Here is a 20,136-nt window from a genome sequence, read left to right as displayed (position 1 = left end):
TGTCCACCAGCATCCCTTTAAGTAATACTACCCAAGTTATCATAGGCATCTCATGTTCATAGTTTTCTCTATTTAGATTCAGGATCCTAGTCTCAGAATCAACCATGGCACTCTCCATCTTATTGAAGAATTGGTTACTCTTGCTGAAGGTCTTGACACAGCTCAATTACAATTTTCCTTTCTCGCTGCAGAATACCCAGTTTAGGATGGGTGTTCTTTAGTTGGTTCCTCAACATATTGAAAACCATCTCATATCCACTCCGGGAATTCCTCTTTGGCACTGTTATGGATTTGATTTGCCTAATTTATATACAGATTAAAGTCACACATAATTACAGCTGTATCTTTACTGCTTGCATTTCTAATTTCCTATTTCATGCCTTTCCCAACATTACCACTACTGTTTAGAGGGTCTATCATTTTCTGCACCTTGATGCTTCTAAGTTCTATCCACACAGATTCCACTTCACCAGAGATAATATCATTCCTCACTATTGCATTAATTTCTTCTTTAACCAGCAATGCTACCCCACCTCCATTTCCTCTTTCTCTATCATTTTTAAAATCTGAATGCCTTGCATATTCAATCCCTATATCTGGTGATCATACAGCCACATTTCCTTCATCACAGCTATACAATACCCATTTAAATCTACTTGCATGATTAATTCATCTACTTTATTGAGGGACAATTTCACTGGGAAGAAATTACAATAAAAATGGGAAAAAAATTCATAACAGTATTAAAGAAATGTTCCATTCCACTTATATTACACAAAATTTAAATTTTATTTTCGGGCCTTTTTTGTTTATTTTTGTAGAATTTTGCGAAAAGCAAAATAATAAAATAGAACAACAACAACTTTTGTTTGGTACAACAGAAAACATGTCCACGTAAGAACAAAACATAGCATATAGAGTCTTAAAGTCATAGATTTTCATCCCTTTTTCATGCTGTTTTGCACTCTGCAAGATGTGAGCTTGGCACAGGTGTCATGGTAAGTCAGTCTATCACAACTCCTTTCTTCTTAGATCCGTGTCAATTGATGCCACAGGCTTGAAGGCAAAATGCTTTCAACCTTTTCCATCACAAAGTTTAATGGAGCAAACAATGTACTGAGAAACTGGAGAGAAAAAATGATAGAGAAAAAAGAACTCACTGGAGGAAAGATTTTAGAATTAAGTACAAGTAACAGGTGCTCAAAAAATGGATATAGAAACTGAACTTCAGCAACACTTAAGTCCAATATTTTAGCAACATATCTAATTTTAAGAATTATAGATTATTTCTTTACATGTGAAGTAAAGGGCTTTTGTGACTTTAGCACTTCTTCAGAAAACATTGCAATTCTACGTACATTATTTCAATGAGAACAAGGTCGCAATACCTCATTCCATGCTAACTCTTCTTTGAGGTAGTACAAAGAGTTGTGAACATTGGAGGCAGTAAATTTGGCTGAGCTAGCACCAAGGGAAAGCAGTCAGTAGTACTACCTGGGATAATGGGAACTGCAGATGCTGGAGAATCTGAGATAACAAAGTGTGGAGCTGGATGAACACAGCAGGCCAAGCAGTATCTTAGGAGCACAAAAGCTGACGTTTTAGCCCTCGACCCTTCATCTAGGCCCGAAATGTCAGCTTTTGTGCTCCTAAGATGCTGCTTGGCCTGCTGTGTTCATCCAGCTGCACACTTTGTTATCTAGTAGTCTGGCATCCTTTATTCTTTATTCATTAACAGGATGAGGGCATCACTGGCTAGGCCACATTTATTGTCCATCCCCAATTGCCCAGAGGGCAGTTGAGAGTCAACCACATTGCTGGGGGTCTGGACTCACATGTAGGCAAGACCAGGTAAGGATGGCAGCCTCCTTCCCTAAAGGACGTGAGAGTGAATCAGATGGGTTTTTCTAACAATCAACAATTGATTCATGGTCATCATTAGATTCTTAATTTCCAGACATTGTACTGAATTCAAATTCCACCATCTGCCATAGCAGGATTTGAATGCAGGTCCTCAGAATTTTATCTGGGTTTCTGGAATAACAGTCTAGTGATAATACCACTAGGCCATTACCTCCGCAATAATCCTGGTCAACCATATCCTTTTAGGGATAGAGAATCAGCAACACCCACATTTCATGCAGGAATAATAAAAAGCAACATCACCAAAATAAATTAACTGGTTACTCACTTAATTTGTTATTTATTATATATGTGACCTTGTTGTGCACGTTTGCCTTCAAAAGCAAGAATTACGGCACCACAACTAATTCATTGTTGTGAAATTTCAGGATGTTTGAAGAAGCTGAAGAAGTCATAAGCCGCTGTTTAAATGCAAATTCATCTTTTCCCTTTATCTGATGCTTTAATGGATAATAGTAAAGAGAATTTAGTCATTATGGCTAGTTGTAGCATCGTCACAGTGCAACCCATGCAGTATATCATACTATTTCAGGTCACAAATCAAGTTCATAAATTCACTGGTCACAGGATCGGATGTAGCTGTTAATTCATCATTACTACTTTACTTGTTGCCATAGAGTCATAGAGATGTACAGCACAGAAACAGACCGTTTGGTCCAACCAATCCATGCCAACCAGATATCCAGCATTTGGCACATATCCCACTAAACCCTTCCAATCACATACTGATCCAGATGCTTTTTAAATGTTGTAATTGTACCAGCCTCCACCACTTCTTCTGGCAGCTGGTTCCATACACGTTCTACGCTCTGCATGAAAAAAATGCCCCTTAGATCCCTTTTATATCTTTCCCCTCTCACTTTAAACCTATGCCCTCCTAATTTGGACTCCGTCACTCCAGGGAGAAGGCCTAGTCTATCTACTCTATCCATGTCCCTTATGATTTTATAAATCTCTGCAAGGTCACCCCTTAGCCTCCAATGCTCCAGAGAAAATACCCCCAGCCTATTTTCCTAGGCTCTCCCTGTAGCTCAAACTCTCCAACCCTGGTAACATCCTTGTAAATCTTTTCTGAACTTTCAAGTTTCACAACATCCTTCCGAAAGCAGGGAGACCAGAATTGCACTCAGTATTCCAAAAGTGGCTTGACCTGTACAGCTGCAACATGACCTCCCAATACCTATAGTCAATGCACTGACCAATAAAGACAAACATATCAACTGCCTTCTTTACTATCCTATCTACTTGCGACTCCATTACAAAGGAACTCTGAGCCTTTATTCCTAGGTCTCTTTGTTCAGCAACACTCCCCAGGGCCTTAGCATTAAGTGTATTAGTCCCGCCCTGATTTGCCTTTCCAAAATGTAGCACGTCACATTTATCTCAATTAAATTCCATCAGCCACTTCTCCGCCCATTGGCCCATCTGATCAAGATCCTACTGTACTCTGAGGTAACCTTCTTCGCTGTCCACTACACCTTCAATTTTGGTGTCATCTGCAAACTTACTAACCATACCTCCTCTGTTCTACAGTGTTATTAGAACTGAGTACTGAATCCAACTATTGGAGCCCTATATTTTTCACATTTACAACTGCAACAGAATACCAGCCTGGTCCAGACCCACCAGACCTTGGCTTGCGACAAAACCTCACTGGGAAAGCACGGAAGAGAAATAAAGAGTAAACATTAAAGGAAAAGTACAATATGAGGAGAACAAGTATGTGAGAGTGGACCCACATTATAGGTGCACTCTTTAATGTAACAGTAACTCTAAGGTGCAAATATTTCTCCTCCCCACTGTGCACAGTTTTCTGTCATGCCTATACTCTGGCTTGATGCCAAGAGCAGGAGTAGCCATGTCAATGGGAATTCTATAAAAGCTGTAAACACAATTACTCCTTCAGGCCTGACAGTGACAGCTACATCCCGAGGGCTGCTATTTATAATCATCCAAACAGCCTCCAGACCCTCTGATTGTCTGTGCAAGTCAAGAAATTGCAAAACTTTTGTAAGGAGATGGAACCCATCACCAAAAATCCATTTTCATCTGATCTTGTGTGTTTGGACCTGTGCGAGGCAGAAACCCAGGAAAATGGCTTCCACATGAATGATCCATCTGCTTCTTATAGAAACATTCCACCCACAGCCAGACTTATCGCTGGAAATGTGTATGAAATACAGAAGAGGGAGAGGAGGATCTGTCCATTTTATTCTCTGCTTCACACTGGGGAAACCTGCATTATGCATACATGAAGCAGAGGAAAATTGGCTCCACATTTTTCTCTGAGCTCTGTTCAGCAAATAAGAATAATGCTTGGAAATAAGCCAGACAGGTATGTATCAGATTTGTGAGAAAATTCTAGCAAATTAAACACCCATTCAGACACCAAAGTGGGAATAAGATATGACAGTGTGAAATGTTCACTTATTCAAAGCAACTGTTATTTCCTCGCACGACATGCAGGTTGGAAAGCTCTTCAGATCCCATTCAAGTCTGTAAGATTATCAGATAATTGCTGGACCAACAGTCTTGCTGCTTTATGTAGCCTTGGGCCAGTGTTGACATTTACTCCACTGCTGCTCGGCATAGTTGAGCAAACCCATTTTAAAAGCAGATGCTAAATGACACATTGTGCTAGCATGATTTATTTATAAAGCCCTTCACAAAAGGTAGCAAGCTGAATACAATCAGATGCAAAATGTTGTCAAGGATGTATTTTAATTTTGAAGATAAATGAAGGACTTTTATTTTCAAAGCCAGATCTACACATTGCAGCAGTGAGGTGGAAACCATCACAATATTTAAACTTTAGATTAAAATTTGAAAAGCAGCACTTAGGGCTATGGGTCAAGTGTTGGAAAATGGGATTAGAGTATATAGGGGTTTGATTACTGGCCTGGACATGATGGGGTGAAGGGCCTCTATCTGTGACATAATGGCCTATGACTCCACAGTAAATGTGGGAATATCCCAGCGCCTAAGAGTTGGATTCAAACTATATTTCTTAACCAATGAGTCACGATATTTGCTAATTAAAGCACATCTCATTATTCAGTAAAAACCAAAAGAAATATGGATGCTGTAAATCAGGAACAAAAACACAAGTTGCTGGAAAAGCTCAGCAGGTCTGGCAGCATCTGTGGACAAAAAAATCAGAGTTAATGTTTTGGGATTAGTGACTCTTCCTCAGAACTGGCGTTTTCACTCATTATTAAGTACCTGGTCTACTAATGGGGCTATTTCAAATAACATTATCTTTAATTTCGACATGTCAGTTGGACCTACGGGCAGCAATATGGCATGGCTTTATAAACAAATCATTTGGATACAATTTGTCTACTTGGAGTTTTATTTTTAAATTAGAACTGTCAGTTAAAAGTTTGTCAAAGCATTATTAACTGTTGTAATCACAACTTCTAATAATTTGATTCAACTTACCATCTCATTAGAGTAAGATTTAAATTGATTGCAAGGTCTAAGAAACATAACAATATTTTTCATAATCAATAAATTAAAACTGATTTGAAATTAGCATGGATAATCTCCAATGTTTCAATTCAGCATTGATTAACTTCGCCACACAGGCCAGCAAGAATTTCAGTCTGTAATCAGCGAGTTCAATCTGAAGTGTTAACACCAGTTCCAGCAGCGTCTCTGAATTAAGGACTAAAATAAACTGAGACTTATTCCAAACTACTATGCAGCAACTTTTGCTGGAAAACTGAGGGTGCGTCAGGTGGCAGGTAAATGATGAATATTGAGGGCTGATAGATATAGGACAGATGTCAGAGGTAGGTTCTTTACTCAGAGAGCAGTAAGGGTATGGAATGCCCTGCCTCCAACAGTAGTAGACTCGCCAACTTTAAGGGCATTTAAATGGTCATTGGATAAACATATGGATAATAATGGAATAGTGTAGGTTAGATGGGCTTCAGTTTGATTTCACAGGTCGGTGCAACATCGAGGGCCAAAGGGCCTGTACTGCGCTGTAATGTTCTATGTTCTACGGGCAGAAATTACAAACTTTTACTGCTCTCCTCTAACAGATACAAACTGGTGACATCAAGGCATAATGGAAATAATGCAGGGAAGTGACATTGTAGCACACTGTGGCCGCCCTAATCTAATTCAATGGTGGAGCAGCTTGAATGGCCTACTTCTGCTTCTATATTCCTAAAAGCAACTAAAGTGTGTTTCCTGCGCTAACCCAAACGTTTAACATAAAACGAACCATCTAATCACAGTTTCTTACTTCTGACACGGGCCACTGTAACCACTGGGTCGTTTGACCAGGCTGAACATGACAGCTGCAGACTGACCAGTGCTCTGAAGGCAGGCTGTCGAATCAAAACTACAAGCTTCTGAGAGTCTGCCAAAGAATTACAATCTGTTTTCTCTCTCCCTCAAACTCAAAATGTAATTAACACTTATGCAGCTATCAATTAAAATCTGAGGCAAGAAAAAAGTTGAAGCCAATCAGCTGCATGTCAGAATTGAAAATCTTCACTCATTGCCAAAGACTTGAATGCCACAGAACAACCATCAGCTGCAATGAACAGAACAGATCAGCCTGTCAGAGGCAACAACTATTATATAAATGCCAGAGAGAGGGTGATAATAATCTTTGTTTATTATTTTTAATCGAATGTACTGCAACTAGTGAAAGAAAATCTAATAATTAATAAATTCTGGAGATGCGTTTTATTTTACTGTAAGCAGCATTGTGGACAGGGAGGTGGATGGATGGACAGAGAGGAAGAGTCACTAAACAAAACTATAGTTTGTGCAACTACATCACAATTGATGAATATTGTATTTTTCAATTCAGTCATAGAAACATAGAAAGTAGGTGCAGTAGGTCTGGCAGCTTCTGTGGAGAGAAACCAGAATGAACTTTTCGGGTCCAGTGACTCTTCTTCAGGGTCCTGAATAACTGGAGCTGTGATGACTGACCTCCAACCACAATCATATTCTTTTGTGTCAGGTATGACTCCACCCAATGGAGAGTTTTTCCCCTGACTCTCATTGACTCCACCTTTGTTAGGGGTCTTTGGTACCATAAGTCACTCTCGTCTCACGTAAGGAATTCAGCTCTTTTGTCGATATGGAAGGCCCAGCCACATTCGGATTGTTCTGAGTGGTGACCTCTGGGGAACCTGTATATACTTTCTTATCTGATTGGGGCACTATCATGCCACCTTGTGATGAATGGGCCCCTCAAGTTCCCTCATTCCGCTATTGCTTTGCTGTTGGTGCTGACCACTAATGACTGGAGTGATGAGGTACAGGGCTGCGTGCATATCGGGCAGAATCTTAGACTGTTTGACTTTGCTCTCCTTGGCAGAAGCAAACCTGTCCAGGGAGGCAGCCAGACACTCGCATGCCAGAGGGAGCATGATGCAAACAGTGTTTGTGCAATCCTGCAGCCTTTGAGTTAGGTTGCCTAGTGCCTTCAGCAAACCAACTCCTGTGTCCAATTGTGCACATGTGTAGTCTCTACTTACTGATGCTATAGGTTCGTCTCCTGCCTGGGGCTCAGTAGGTGCCTGACCTTTAGCAATTTCCTAAGTGGCAGCGACCTGGGCTGTTTCCTCCGTAGTCAGAACCAGAGATGTGGCAGTGAAGTGCTCACCAGCAGGTGCTCCCAACTCTGAACTAGCTAACGCTGTCACTGAGATGTCAGTAACTGTGCTGATGTAGGGCCCAGGAGACACCCTTGTCAACATTTCATCGGAGAGATCAGGGTCTTTTTCCTCAGTGACGAAGTGAACATCTTGTGAAGTGCCGAGCCAGACTGTGGCCACTGAGGACATCCTACTGGTGCCTACAGGGGGCAAAAGAAAGAATGCTGCGACCAAGAGGTGGAAGTTGTGGCATGTTAAAATGAAAGGCACAGTGGGAGCACTGGGAAGGTAGCATGGAAATGAGCAATATATCTTATTTCACTGCTGGAACATGGTGGTTTCCACCCTCTGACAGGGGCTGCCCTGGTCTTCACTGGTGAGGGACAAGATCCTCTCCTTGTTGGGGTTGAGGAGACGAACATCAGAACCCCACTGACTGCCCTGGCCTTTTCAGTTCTGTAATGAGCTCTTCTAACCTGGAATGAGAAAAAGAGAGGGACTGAGTGAGCCGGAAGAGTCTGGCCCAGCTGTTAGCGCTGGTGTGGGTGGGTGAAAGCTGGTGAGGTGTCCTGAGTGAGTGAGAAGACACTGCAGACACCATCCAGGTTAGTAGCACGCAGGGGCTTGAGATGTGTGTGCACGAGTGGGGGAAGATGTTGCATGAGATAGTGAAAGTGGTAGAGCACGAGAAATGATAGGAGATATATGCAGTATCAGAGACAGAGTGAATGTAAAGGAGAAGAGAGAAGATGGTGGGACTTACCCTGGGCATTATGAAGAATGTCACTGAGCCTCTTCCTGCACTACTGGGTGTTTCTCCAGATGGTTGAGATTGCACTGACCCATTTGGGACCTTGCATCAGGCTTGGTCTGGTGGCATGGCCTCCTATGACAGTTCAGTGGTAAGAGGACACACTTCTTTCACCACTCCATCCTCTCGGTCACTTACACAATGCGAGTGCCAACTTTCTCTTAACAGCCATGTTTGAGGCAGCCCTGGACTGAATATATGGCTGCATACACAAATGCATTTCAAAGATGGTGTTCAACAGTGCTGAGTACTTCTGCCTGGGGCTTATCCAGGAATTGCACTAGCATTGGACAAGAGGGATGCCTAAGGAGCGTGGCAGATAACTCATGGCTGAGTTTGGGACAATGGCGTGAGGAACTTGCCAGGCCTTGGGGAGACAAACCCTGTGTGAAGTAATGAAAGAGAGGCTTTGCCAAAATGTGGTAAGATTCAGCCCTGTATTTCCAAATCTATTTTAAATGTCTAATTCCACAGGCCAGGGGGCAGGGACTTAAAATAGACTTCCACGTCTCAGATGAGGGAGCACTGAGGGCATTCAAAAGCTGGCATTAAGAGTAAATAGTCACTTGAACATGGCATCTTACTATCTTTAGTCATGTCCTGAATTTGATAGTTAAAAAGCTATGCGAGAAAGAGTTGCAAAACTGGCCTTATCTGGCACCATCAGATCCATATTAATATCCCATGATTAAAGTTAGGAACTGGCAGGCACGCAAAGAGCCAGAATAACTAGTTTGTATTATTGAGCCTTTAAACAATTTTGCGGTTACAAATCAAAGCTCACACCACAGATTAAGGACAACCATGGTGCACACGTGAAAATCCTTTCATCTGAGTTTCATTGATCTTTCCAACTGCCCTTTTACATCAGGATTTTATACGGCCACCTTCATGTTAAAAAAATGAGAAAGTAACAATTAAGTGATCTCATTTTGTGCAAATCAGGTGATTTTGTACTATTTTTGTCCAAGCCTTTTGCATATAAGGGTGACATGACAAACCTTGTTCCTTTCTTAGCAATACCGATCAGAAAGATAAGGATAAGATCAAAAAGGTCTTGCACCTCAAGGACTCAAAAGTAATTCCGAATTGTTTGCCCATTCTATGTTCTAATACCATTGATCTGCAAAGATATTAAATCACCAATAAGGACAGGTGCAAAAAAATTATTTTAAAATAATTTTTAGAAATTGAATTTAATAACATACATCATAGTAAATTGTGTAATGATTTCTATGACACAGCTATCTCATTTCTCAAGCCGTCACTTTATTACTCTGTATACCACAAAATTGTTAGATAGATATATCCTTGACGGCAGTAGTGGTGAGTCAACAGCCATCTTTCAGTACCTGTCAATGTAAACTACCACTTCAGTCATACTGCTGCCAAATCAGATCTTACCTGTCTAACTCAAAAGAGGTATTTGTGCTTGACTCAGTTTAGTTCTACTGCAACCCGTCCTATCAGCCAAGGTAAAGGTCAGAGAAAGATCAAAGAATTGTGATTTTGATATGTCTACAGTAGTCACAGGGGTCCTTTAGGCACCCACACGTAAACATCATCACTTTGGAGTCAAGGGAACTTCTATCATTAGACTTATTGAGTAACACAATGGACACGCACTACTCTGAACAAGAAAGTCAGAAACTATGCACCAGGGCTCAGGTGGCTCAATGCGTTAAGGTCACAGACTTTCATGTTGTGACCTGGGTTCAGATTTTGACAAAACTTTGACATCAGAGCACAGCTGTTACCTGAGGCTGAGGACTGTCTAAAATAAATTTGTCAGCTCAAGGTTCTGTGGCTCATATGATATACCTACATTATTAAAATTAAAGAGCTGAATGGTCCAGCGGCTCTTTGCAATGACTCAAGTGCAATAGCATTTTTAAAAATCTTTTTAAAAAATATTCTCTCTTAAAGAGGAAATTTGGTATAAGCACTCAACTGGGGTGTTCAGAACTGTCATTATTGCAATGCTGTTGCTCACTGTCGAGGGGTGAAAACTCAATTTTCTTCCCTGCTCTGCCCACCCACTGTCAAATATGCAAGAGTTTGTTCCTTCATTTACTGGGGTGATTGTGCATCTCTGCATCTCTCTGGGAAATAAAGTGAAAATCTGAGAGCCATTAACCATTCAAACTTGCAATGTTCTACCTGAAGTCATAACTCAAATGACTGAGCCACTACACTGGCAATCGATGTTGGCTGGCTTTGTCCCTATTCTATAAGGAAATTATTAGAACATGGATTTCTATACTGTTGGGATCTCTAAATAGCCTGAGACATTGTAGGATATTAGTTCACTACTGCAAAAGAAAATCTTGAGCAGAATTTAATGGAAAGTGTTCTATGCCATGTTACCAAAAGAATCTAAGAGAAAGTGATACAAGCTCCCAATCAGCCCCACATGTAACTTCGAGAAGGGTCAAAAAGTGGAGCTGCCTCCCATCCTTAAGTATGGAGGATGTCTCAATTTTTGACCTGCTGGCCAATTGATTGGCTGGCTGCTTTCCACTGTCAGCAACACCTTTGCGAGAGATGGTCACTATTGGGAGTGCATCCAGTCCCAATGAAGAAGTCAGGAGCTGGATACAGGAGAGTCTGGGGCTGTTGTATGGTCAAGACAAAGCGTGCGTGGGAGTAGGATGAATGGTGAATTGGCTGTGAAGGGGTGTTGGGGTATGATGTAGATCAAGAATGGATGAGCAAGGTAAGGAAGCTCACCTGACACCTGTATAATCCCAGTGAGGATGGAGCTAAGATAACAAGAGCTGGATGAACACAGCAGGCCAAGCAGCCTCGGAGGAGCAGGAAAGCTGACGTTTAGACCTAGGCAGCATACAAGCCACTTGCAGAATTTAACAGGTCTCTGCCTACAGTCTTGCTGGTGGGGTGTTGTAAAAGTCTGCCCCATACGGAAACATTTATACACCAAAAGACCATTCCAGTTTCAAAATAACACCACATATGTTTCTTTGTGCAATGTGCAAGAAAATTCAACGATCCCGAATAAATATTATGTACAGAATCATGAATTATAAGATCATAAGAAATAGGAATGTGGGTAGGCTGTGGAGCTCCTTCAGTCTGCCCTATCATCCAATAGGATCATGGTTGATCCACTTTCTGGCCCTTTCCTCATACTCCATGATTCCCCTACAGATCAAGAATCTATCGGTCTCAGCCTTAAATATACACAAGCCGTCTGCCCTCACAGCTCTCTGTGGCAAGAAGTTCCAAAGACTCACAACCCTCTGAGAGAAGAAATTCCTCCTTATCTCAGTCTTAAATTGGCACCCCTTCATTCAGAAGATGTGTCCTCTGGTCCTAGGTGGGCCCATTAGGGGAAATATCCTCTCAGCATTTAGTTCTGTCAAGATCCTTAAGAATCCTATGTGTTTCAATGAGATCGCCTCTCATTCGTCTAAATTCCGGTGAGTAGAGGTCCTCATCCACACTACTGTTTGAAATAGTTTATCGCGCATATTTTCAATTGTGTTGTTGAGAATTTGTGTACTATTTAAAACTATATTGCCAAATGATCTATTCAGCAAACTTAGCTTCACGACACTCAACTCATGAAATGATCTTTGCATTTACTCAGAAGGCTGAATTGAAGATTGTCTGAATTATAGGTTCTCATCTTAATCTTCTGCATTTTGCACCTTCTACAATTCTCGGTTTCTTTGAGATGACAAAGCAATGTGTAGAATGTTTACCTTATTCAAATAAAGAAAACATCCATACTGACTTTATTAAAAAAAGTGCAGCAAAAAAGTAAACAAGAACTTTTACCTCCAGTCATAGGAGCAAAGAAAATCCTTGAGAACCACATACAACATAAATTCAGCCTAATATACTCTCCTCTAGGAGTTCCACTTCGAGGCTTGATCTAGCTTAATGCTTCTCTTTTTCCTTATTTGAGGCTTAAAAATTGTCGTAACCCCTCTGTGAGAACTGAGGAGGTGGAGGCAGGGGTCTGTAATAGCTTGGGACCATCTGTCAGAGACACAATGCAACTGTTTTAACTCAATCCAAACTCTGAAGTAGCCATTGCTGCCTCAGAGCTTGGGACCCTCAAATTTCTGCTCGTGACCCCCATTCCGCGATGCCCTGGCATAGCTGAAGCCTCAATGCAGTACTGAGGTAATGTGTACCAACTAAACTAAGACCTTAAAACTAGCCATTATGATGGATGTAAAAGAGGTCACAGACCGTTAACTTTCCATTATTAACCAGGAAATTACAGGTCACTCTGTTGAATTTTGGTGGTAGGGAGGTTACTGGAAAGAGTTCTGAGGGACTGTATATATCTACAATTGAAGAGACATAGATTAATCAGGGAGAATCATCACAGATTTGTTCAGAGAAGGTAGTAACTGACAAGTCTTATCAAATTTTGGGAAGACTGTAATCAGGGTAATGTACCCTATTTTTCTAATCATCCTGTTCAGGAATGTTGTTACACACCTCTGGAGCAGGTGGGGCTTGAACCTGGGACGCCGAGTCCAGGGGGAGGGCTTCCACCCTGCACCACAAGAGGGCCCCCTAATGCATTTGGTGTGTTCTACAAGGACTTGAACAAGGCTTATGATAAAGTCCCTCATGGAAGACTGGTCAAGAAAGTAAGAATCCATGGAACTTTACGTAAAGTGGGATGTTGGATCAAAAACTGACTGAGAAGCAGGAAGCAGAGGAAGCAATGGGGGGATGTTTCTGTGACAGGAGGTCTGTTTCTAGTCGAGCTCCTCAGGGGTCCAGTACTGGAGCCTTTGCTGCTTGTGGCGTACATTAAGGATTTGGATTTTAAATTGTGAAGTGGAAAGCCATAAACTGCAGGAGGATATCAACAGACTGGTCAGCTGGGCAGAGCAGTGGTAAATAGAACTGAGTCCTGAAAAGTAAGAGATAAAGCATATGGGGAGGGCTAACATGCCAAAGGACTACACACTATGAATTGGAGGACTCTGGAAAATACTGAAGACCAGAGAGACATCAGACACTGAACGTAGCACAGCAGGTAGATAAGGTGGTTAAGAAGGCACTTGGGATATTTAATAGCCAAGGCAGAGAATACAAGAGCAGGGAGGATATGCTGGAACTGTATAAAAGGCCGCTTTGGCCAAAACTGAAGTACTACGTGCAATTCTAGTCGCCAAAGTATAGGAAGGATGGTACTAGACCAAAGAAGATGCAGAGGAAATATACTAGGATGCTGTCTGGGCTGCAGAGTATAAGTTCTGAGGAAAAATTTGATAGGCTAGAGTTGTTTTCTAAGCAGCTGTGAAGGTTGAGAGGGGATAGAGGTGTTTGAGGTTATGAGAAACATTGAGATAGGGTAGGAAGGCACCTTTTCATTAATAGAGGGGTCAATAACTAGAGGACGTATGGATTTAAGGTATTTGATGGAAGGCTAAGAGGACAGTTAGGGAGACATTTTTTCCATAGGGTGGTAAGAGTCTGTCTGAACGGGTAGCTGAGTTAGAAACTCTTGCAAAATTTAAACAGTATTTAGATATTCACTTGCATTGCCATAGCTTCCAGAATTGAGCCAAAAGCTGGAAAATGGGATTAGTGCAGCTAGATCTTTGTTGACCTTTGTGGAGATGATAGGCTGAATGGTCTCCTAGTGAACCGTAAATGTCAATAAGTAAACGCAGCATTATTTGAAGAAAAGCAAAGTTCACAACAATAGCATCTACAACAACCTGTGTTTAAATAATGAATTTAATTACTATAACAGCCAGCGAGTTTTGAGAAGATTTGTAGCTCAGGTTGAGGTTCTGGATGTGAGTTTGCTCGCTGAGCTGGAAGGTTCGTTTTCGGACGTTTCGTCACCATTCTAGGTAACATCATCAGTCAGCCTCCGACGAAGTGGTGTTATGTCCTGCTTTCTACTTATCTGGTTGGGTTTCCTTGGGTTGGTGATGTCATTTCCTGCGTTGGTGATGTCATTTCCTGTTCTTTTTCTCAGGGGATGGTAGATTGGCTCCAAATCAATGTGTTTGTTGATGGAGTTCCGGTTGGAATGCCATGCTTCTAGGAATTCTCGTGCGTGTCTCTGTTTGGCTTGTCCTAGGATGGATGTGTTGTCCCAATCAAAGTGGTGTCCTTCCTCATCTGTATGTAAGGATACGAGTGATAGTGGGTCATGTTGTTTTGTGGCTAGTTGATGTTCATGTATTCTTGTGGCTATCTTTCTAGAAAGCTAGTGAAACATCAACTAGCCACAAAATGACATGACCCACTATCACTCGTATTCTTACATACAGATGTGGAAGGACACCACTTTGATTGGGACAACACATCCATCCTAGGACAAGCCAAACAGAGACACGCACGAGAATTCCTAGAAGCATGACATTCCAACCGGAACTCCATCAACAAACACAAAGATTTGGAGCCAATCTACCATCCCCTGAGAAAAAGAACAGGAAATGACATCACCAACTCAGGAAATGGCATCACCAACCCAAGGAAACCCAACCAGATAAATAGAAAGCGGGACATAACACCAGCGCTTCATCGGAGGCTCACTGATGATGTTACCTAGAATGGTGATGAAACGTCTGAAAACTAACCTTCCAGCTCAGCGAGCAAACTCACATCCAGAAGTATAACAGCTCAAGGTGCATTATTGAAGTTTTATCAAAGCAACGTTTTGAGATTAGAACAGATGAGCTAAAACTTGGTCAAACAGGTACATTCATGGAGAGTTTTAGAGATTCCTATGAAGGCAGAGAGGTTTCGAGCAGGAATTCCAGAATTTAGGATCTCGGGGGCTATATTTCAATTGAAGTTGTGGAGCTATTCAAACTGGGATTGAGCCCAAAATCTAAGAAGTGCAGAGATCGCAGGGTGTTCCAGGCCTGGAGGAAGTAAATAGATCAGAAGAGGCAAGGAAATGGAAAACAATAAAGCATTTTTTTAAAAATTGAGGCCTTGCAAGATAAGAATAGGAATTGAGGGGCAATGTAAGATATCTAGGTAAATGGGATGGCTGTGTATATATGTAGGGGAGTTTATACAGAGCAAGAGATTACAGGGGGGCAGTGAACCAACAGAGGAGGGACAGCATGCTTAGTGAGATGGATTTTCAATCACTGAACATTGGTAGAAGAAGGTGAGGTCCTCAAAGTAGGCGATGCTCCACAGGTACAGGAAAGCAGCTGAAAGTATAATTTGGTAATAACATCCACATTATCAGTGCTCTGGTTTAGCGGGACAATTGTGGAAGGTATGGCCAGAATTACCCAATCATCCACAATAACCACAGGAATGGCAAGGGCCTTACGAGTGAATGGATGTTCTGGAGGGTAAAGCAAGGAGGGTAAGATTGTCTCATGGAATCCACTATGTCAGCATCAGCTGAGGAGAGGGGGATGGCAAAGGTATTGGCCAGAATAGGCCCCAGCAGGCTTGGTGGGTGAAAAGACCAGTAAAAGAGTTTAATGGGGCAGTTAGGTTACTGCTGAAAAGTGATGGTGATGATGGGCCTTCACAGAATGACACAACAGGCATAGAGGGAAAACGTTGGCTTATCTGTGAGTAAGTCAAACTTGGGTCAATGGCAGTAGAATTGACTAAAATAGAGTAAGTTTGAGGAGTGTTGAAGGGTTAGGCTGGAATTTGGGATACTTACCCAACAATCGCAACTAAGAACAGATTATGTATTAATTTCAATTGCTGTTTATGTTCACAGTTTGGTTACCGGATTTGCCTACATTACAACAGGGATTAGACTTCAAACTACTTTGTTAGTTATAAAGTGTTTTGTGGCACCCTGAAGCAATGATAAAGATAAAATAAATGTGTGTTCTCTCTTTATTTTGTCAGTAAAGGAAAAGTCAATCAAAATAACAAATACAATATTGCACTGCATTCCTAAAGTACTCCAAGAGGAATAGACAAAATGACTTCCTAGGCAGAAGTGTCAAGCTTGAGGGGTTGAACGACCTATTTCTATACCTGGTTTTAGAATACGAAAATAAAAAAAACTGCACGAATACAAGGAAACATCCTTAAGTATTGCTGGAGCTTAGTTTACAGCATTATACTTCACTTGAAGAGTTACTCACAGCTTTTGCGAAGACTCCCATGAGTTCTGGAAACTGATGTGTGAGGAGAGCCAACATGGCAGTGAAGGAGCACAGGCCGGCTGTGAACAGGATGAAGAATGGAAGCTCCTTCTTGGGATACACTGAAACTTCATGAAATGCTGGATATGAACACATAGCATCAGATAGGCCAAAAGAAAGAAACAGACAGAAATAAAATGAATCAAGATAAAACCAAAGAAGTACCCAGGAACAATGATTAACACAAAGAGAGGAAGAAAGTTAAAAATAAAGAGGTAACAAGGCAGAAACAGATAGGAAGGATGATAGATATAAAAATACATATTTACTAAATACTTTCACATAGCATACTGTTATAGAATCATTACATAATGACCGCAAGTGCTGGAGAAACTCAGCAGATCTGAAGAGCATTTGTGGAGAGAGAAACAAATTTAATGTTTCTAGTTCAATATGACTCTTCTTCTGAAGCCTTCCTGTTTTAAGTTAGTTTTTTATAAAATCAGGGACAAATAAATTGCAGTCCTTGGATCCAGACCACGAATCAAATACAATTCAAAAAGAAAAGGTTAGGGTAACTATCCTAATGATATTCAAAAAGGGATGTTAACGAGGGTATGGTACAGTCATAGGGTCATACAGCATAGGAACAGGTCCTTTGCTCCAACACATCCATGCCGACCAGGTTTCTCAAACTAAAACAGTCCCATTTGCCTGCTTTTGGCCCGTATCCCCCTAAACCTTTCCTATTCACGCACCTCTTGAAATGTCTTTCAAATGTTGTAATTGTACCCTCCTCTACTTCTTCTGGCAGTTCATTCCATATACATGCCACTCTCTCACCTTAAATTTATGCCCTCTAGTTTCCCTATGCTAGGGAAAAGACCCTGGCTATTTACCTTATATATGCCTCTCATGATTTTACAAACCTCTATACGATCACCAACCTCCTACACTCCAGGGAAGAAAGTCCCACGCTATCCACCGCACCTTATAGCTCAAATCCTCCAGTCCTGGTAGCATCCTTGTAAATTCTTTCTGCCCTCTTTCCAGTTCATAACAACTTTCTTAATGCAGTTTGAGGAGAACTGTAGTCCAAAAGTGGCCTCACCGATCTCCCGTACAGTTTTGTACTTACATTACTTCTTTTATTAATTAAAAGGTCTGGAGATTTAAGCTACCACCACAAATGCAGTTGACTTTTATGTGCCCCTGAAATAGCTTAGTTAGCCACTCGGCTGTGCGCAAGATAGCAGTGTATCAGCACATTCTCAACAGCAATTAATGATGGGCAACAAATGCTGGATTTACTGGCGATCCCACATGTTCTGATTGGTAAGAAAATGAAGAGGACACAAGTGAGATGATTGCAGGGGGATTTTGAAGAGCGGCTTTAGGCCATGGAGGAAGCTATAGAGCTAAGATGTTGCTTGGTGCAGTTACTTCGTGATGTAGATGGCGGCAGCATCTTTTAGCATTAAGCAGTTTCCATTTACAGGGTGTGTAAAGGCACTTCACAAAGATTTATGAAAAAGCGAGTGTGTGATTAGAATACTAGCTTGAGAGGATAGCTTTGATATAACTTCCAAGAGGAACAGGCAGAACAGATTAGTAATGAATTCCAAAGTGTGAGGTGTTGCTTGGTATCCAAATTCTGCCTCAAGTAACGGGACGGAGGGATAAGTATAAAAAGCCAGATTCAGAGCATTGCATTGTTGAGTGGAGGTGCAGTGGAGCTGAAATAAACTGCAAGGTAGTTTGGAGCAAAGCTGTGGAGAATTCAAAGAAGGAGCCAGAGATTTTAAACCTAATGTACTGGGGGTTCAAAGATGCAGAAGGTGGCCATTCAGCCAACTGTGCCTCTTCTAGCTCTTTGAAACAGTTATTCAACTAGTTGTACTGGCATGGTTTTTCTCTACTCAGCTCCAGTTTTCCCCTTTCAAGTATTTATTTCATTTTGATTGTTGCTGGATAGGGAGTTATTAATTTTGAGAAAAGAGTGATGGATAAATGACCCAAAATAAATTGGGAAAAATGGGAATATTTGATGAGCATATTGAAATATGTACAACAGGTGGACATGAATAGTAGATGGATTGATAGGTGACTGGTATAAAAATTTCAGAAGATATGAGACAGTACATTTCATAAGCATTACAGGGGAAGGAAGTACAAAATGGTAACAATTTACATGGATTTGAAAGCTAAACTTGATGTGTAGGCACACATGATAGTGAAGTCAACATATGTAGACAAAGACTTCAGGCAAATGAATTTCTTTGATTTTTTACTCTAGAGGCATAAATGTAAATCCACGAAGGTAACAGTGAATGTGTACAACATTAGGTTGAGTCATTGATGGGTCAATCATGTGCAAATCTAAGTTTCCGCTGAGAGAATGAAATGAAAACAATGACAAATGTAATATGAACTCACTAGAATGTGGAGTTGTAAGTATAAACAAAATATTAAAAACTTTCAGCTTTGTTCAGGAAGACAAAAGATAATGCACAGACGTCTTAAAGATCATGAACAGTTATGATAAAGTAATTAGCGATAGAATGTTAACTACTTGGGAAAATTACAATTTACAAAACAGATTCTAAGGGAGATTTTTTAAAAATTAACACAAATAATAAATTGAAATTCTATAAATCATTGCTGAAGCAGAAGTGAAATATTATTACAAAAAGGAATAAGATAGTTTTTTGAAAGGAGTATCAACTGGATTAGGGAATGAATAGGAACAATAGTTTAGGTTGCACAATATGGAATTAATAGAGGGACTGGTCCATTCTTTTGCTATATTAACTAACTAGTGGGCATCTATTTATTTACAAATCTACACACAAAGTAGGAATAGATACAGTACAATGAACAGGTTCACCAATTGTAAAGCAAAGCACTTCATGTAAATTCTAAACAGGAATTTAAAGAGAGTGAAATAATTAAGACAGTGAATATCTAAGTGAATATAGATGTGATATCTTTCATTAACTTACATGGCAGCAATTCTCTGTCTGCAGTCTCTGTGCAAATTGGATATGGATAAAAAAGATGACCTTTTTCCAAGGGATAGGGGATCATTCGAAAAGCTGCAGAAAGACAAATGTTTTATTCCATTATTTTTTAACTGCAAGTTGTAAAAATTAAGAAGACAGTTTTTTTAAAATCCCTGTTTGCTCAATAAGTAAGAATTTATAGCTCCTTTCCATCCAGTAATTGATAAATTATATAAAATACCAAATGCTACAAAAGGAAGAAAGTATGTGGGATATTTAAACGTTGTCTGGACTTTAAACCTGCAAATTGAACTGCAGGCACTCAAAGAAAATTTTAGCAATTTTTTTAAAACAAATTCACAGCTGGTCACCCATTTAAGCCTAATACTTTGAGGATGATTGATTTTGAACACAATAGCTCAGTACTCAGAGTAACAGTATTTTCGAAATAGAGTGTATTTGTCATTGCAACCATACAATATTTAGAAAGTTCACATCTTGAAAGGATTGCACTGATGAATGGGGCTTCATGTTTACTGTCTGGTTCACTATTAAAATTCATTGAGTGGTGTGAAGTTACTGTATTTCTACGGCACATAGGAATTTAACTCATTACAAAGTTACAGCTAGGCTGAAATGGCAAAGAAACCTGTTTTGGAGTTATTTAAGGTCTGTCCGCATTTAATTAA

The 20,136-nt window shown here is 40.6% G+C and overlaps 1 protein-coding gene across 14 annotated transcripts in view; it reads right to left on the bottom strand.

Annotated features, from left to right (window-relative positions):
• Positions 1-780: 780 nt before the first annotated feature.
• LOC125461111 (suppressor of tumorigenicity 7 protein homolog) overlaps positions 781-20,136 on the bottom strand; it is a 180,883-nt gene continuing 161,527 nt past the window's right edge. For 4 of the 14 annotated variants that reach the window (XM_059652442.1, XM_059652446.1, XM_048549510.2 and 1 more), the window contains 3 exons: positions 19,448-19,540; positions 16,446-16,585; positions 781-1,124 (listed from right to left, as the gene is read on the bottom strand). In XM_059652442.1, coding sequence (XP_059508425.1) covers positions 1,029-1,124; positions 16,446-16,585; positions 19,448-19,540 — 329 coding nt within the window. In that variant the 3' untranslated portion in view covers positions 781-1,028. Of the gene's footprint in view, positions 1,125-1,733; positions 2,364-16,445; positions 16,586-19,447; positions 19,541-20,136 lie in introns of those variants that run through there. The other 10 variants (XM_059652445.1, XM_059652443.1, XM_059652441.1 and 7 more) reach the window with 9 other exon arrangements.

This window comes from Stegostoma tigrinum, chromosome 18 (genome assembly GCF_030684315.1).
Source record: "Stegostoma tigrinum isolate sSteTig4 chromosome 18, sSteTig4.hap1, whole genome shotgun sequence".
Classification (NCBI taxonomy): Eukaryota; Metazoa; Chordata; class Chondrichthyes; order Orectolobiformes; family Stegostomatidae; genus Stegostoma; species Stegostoma tigrinum.
Note: the sequence above shows the minus strand (reverse complement) of the source record. Positions and strands in the feature narration are given on the sequence as shown.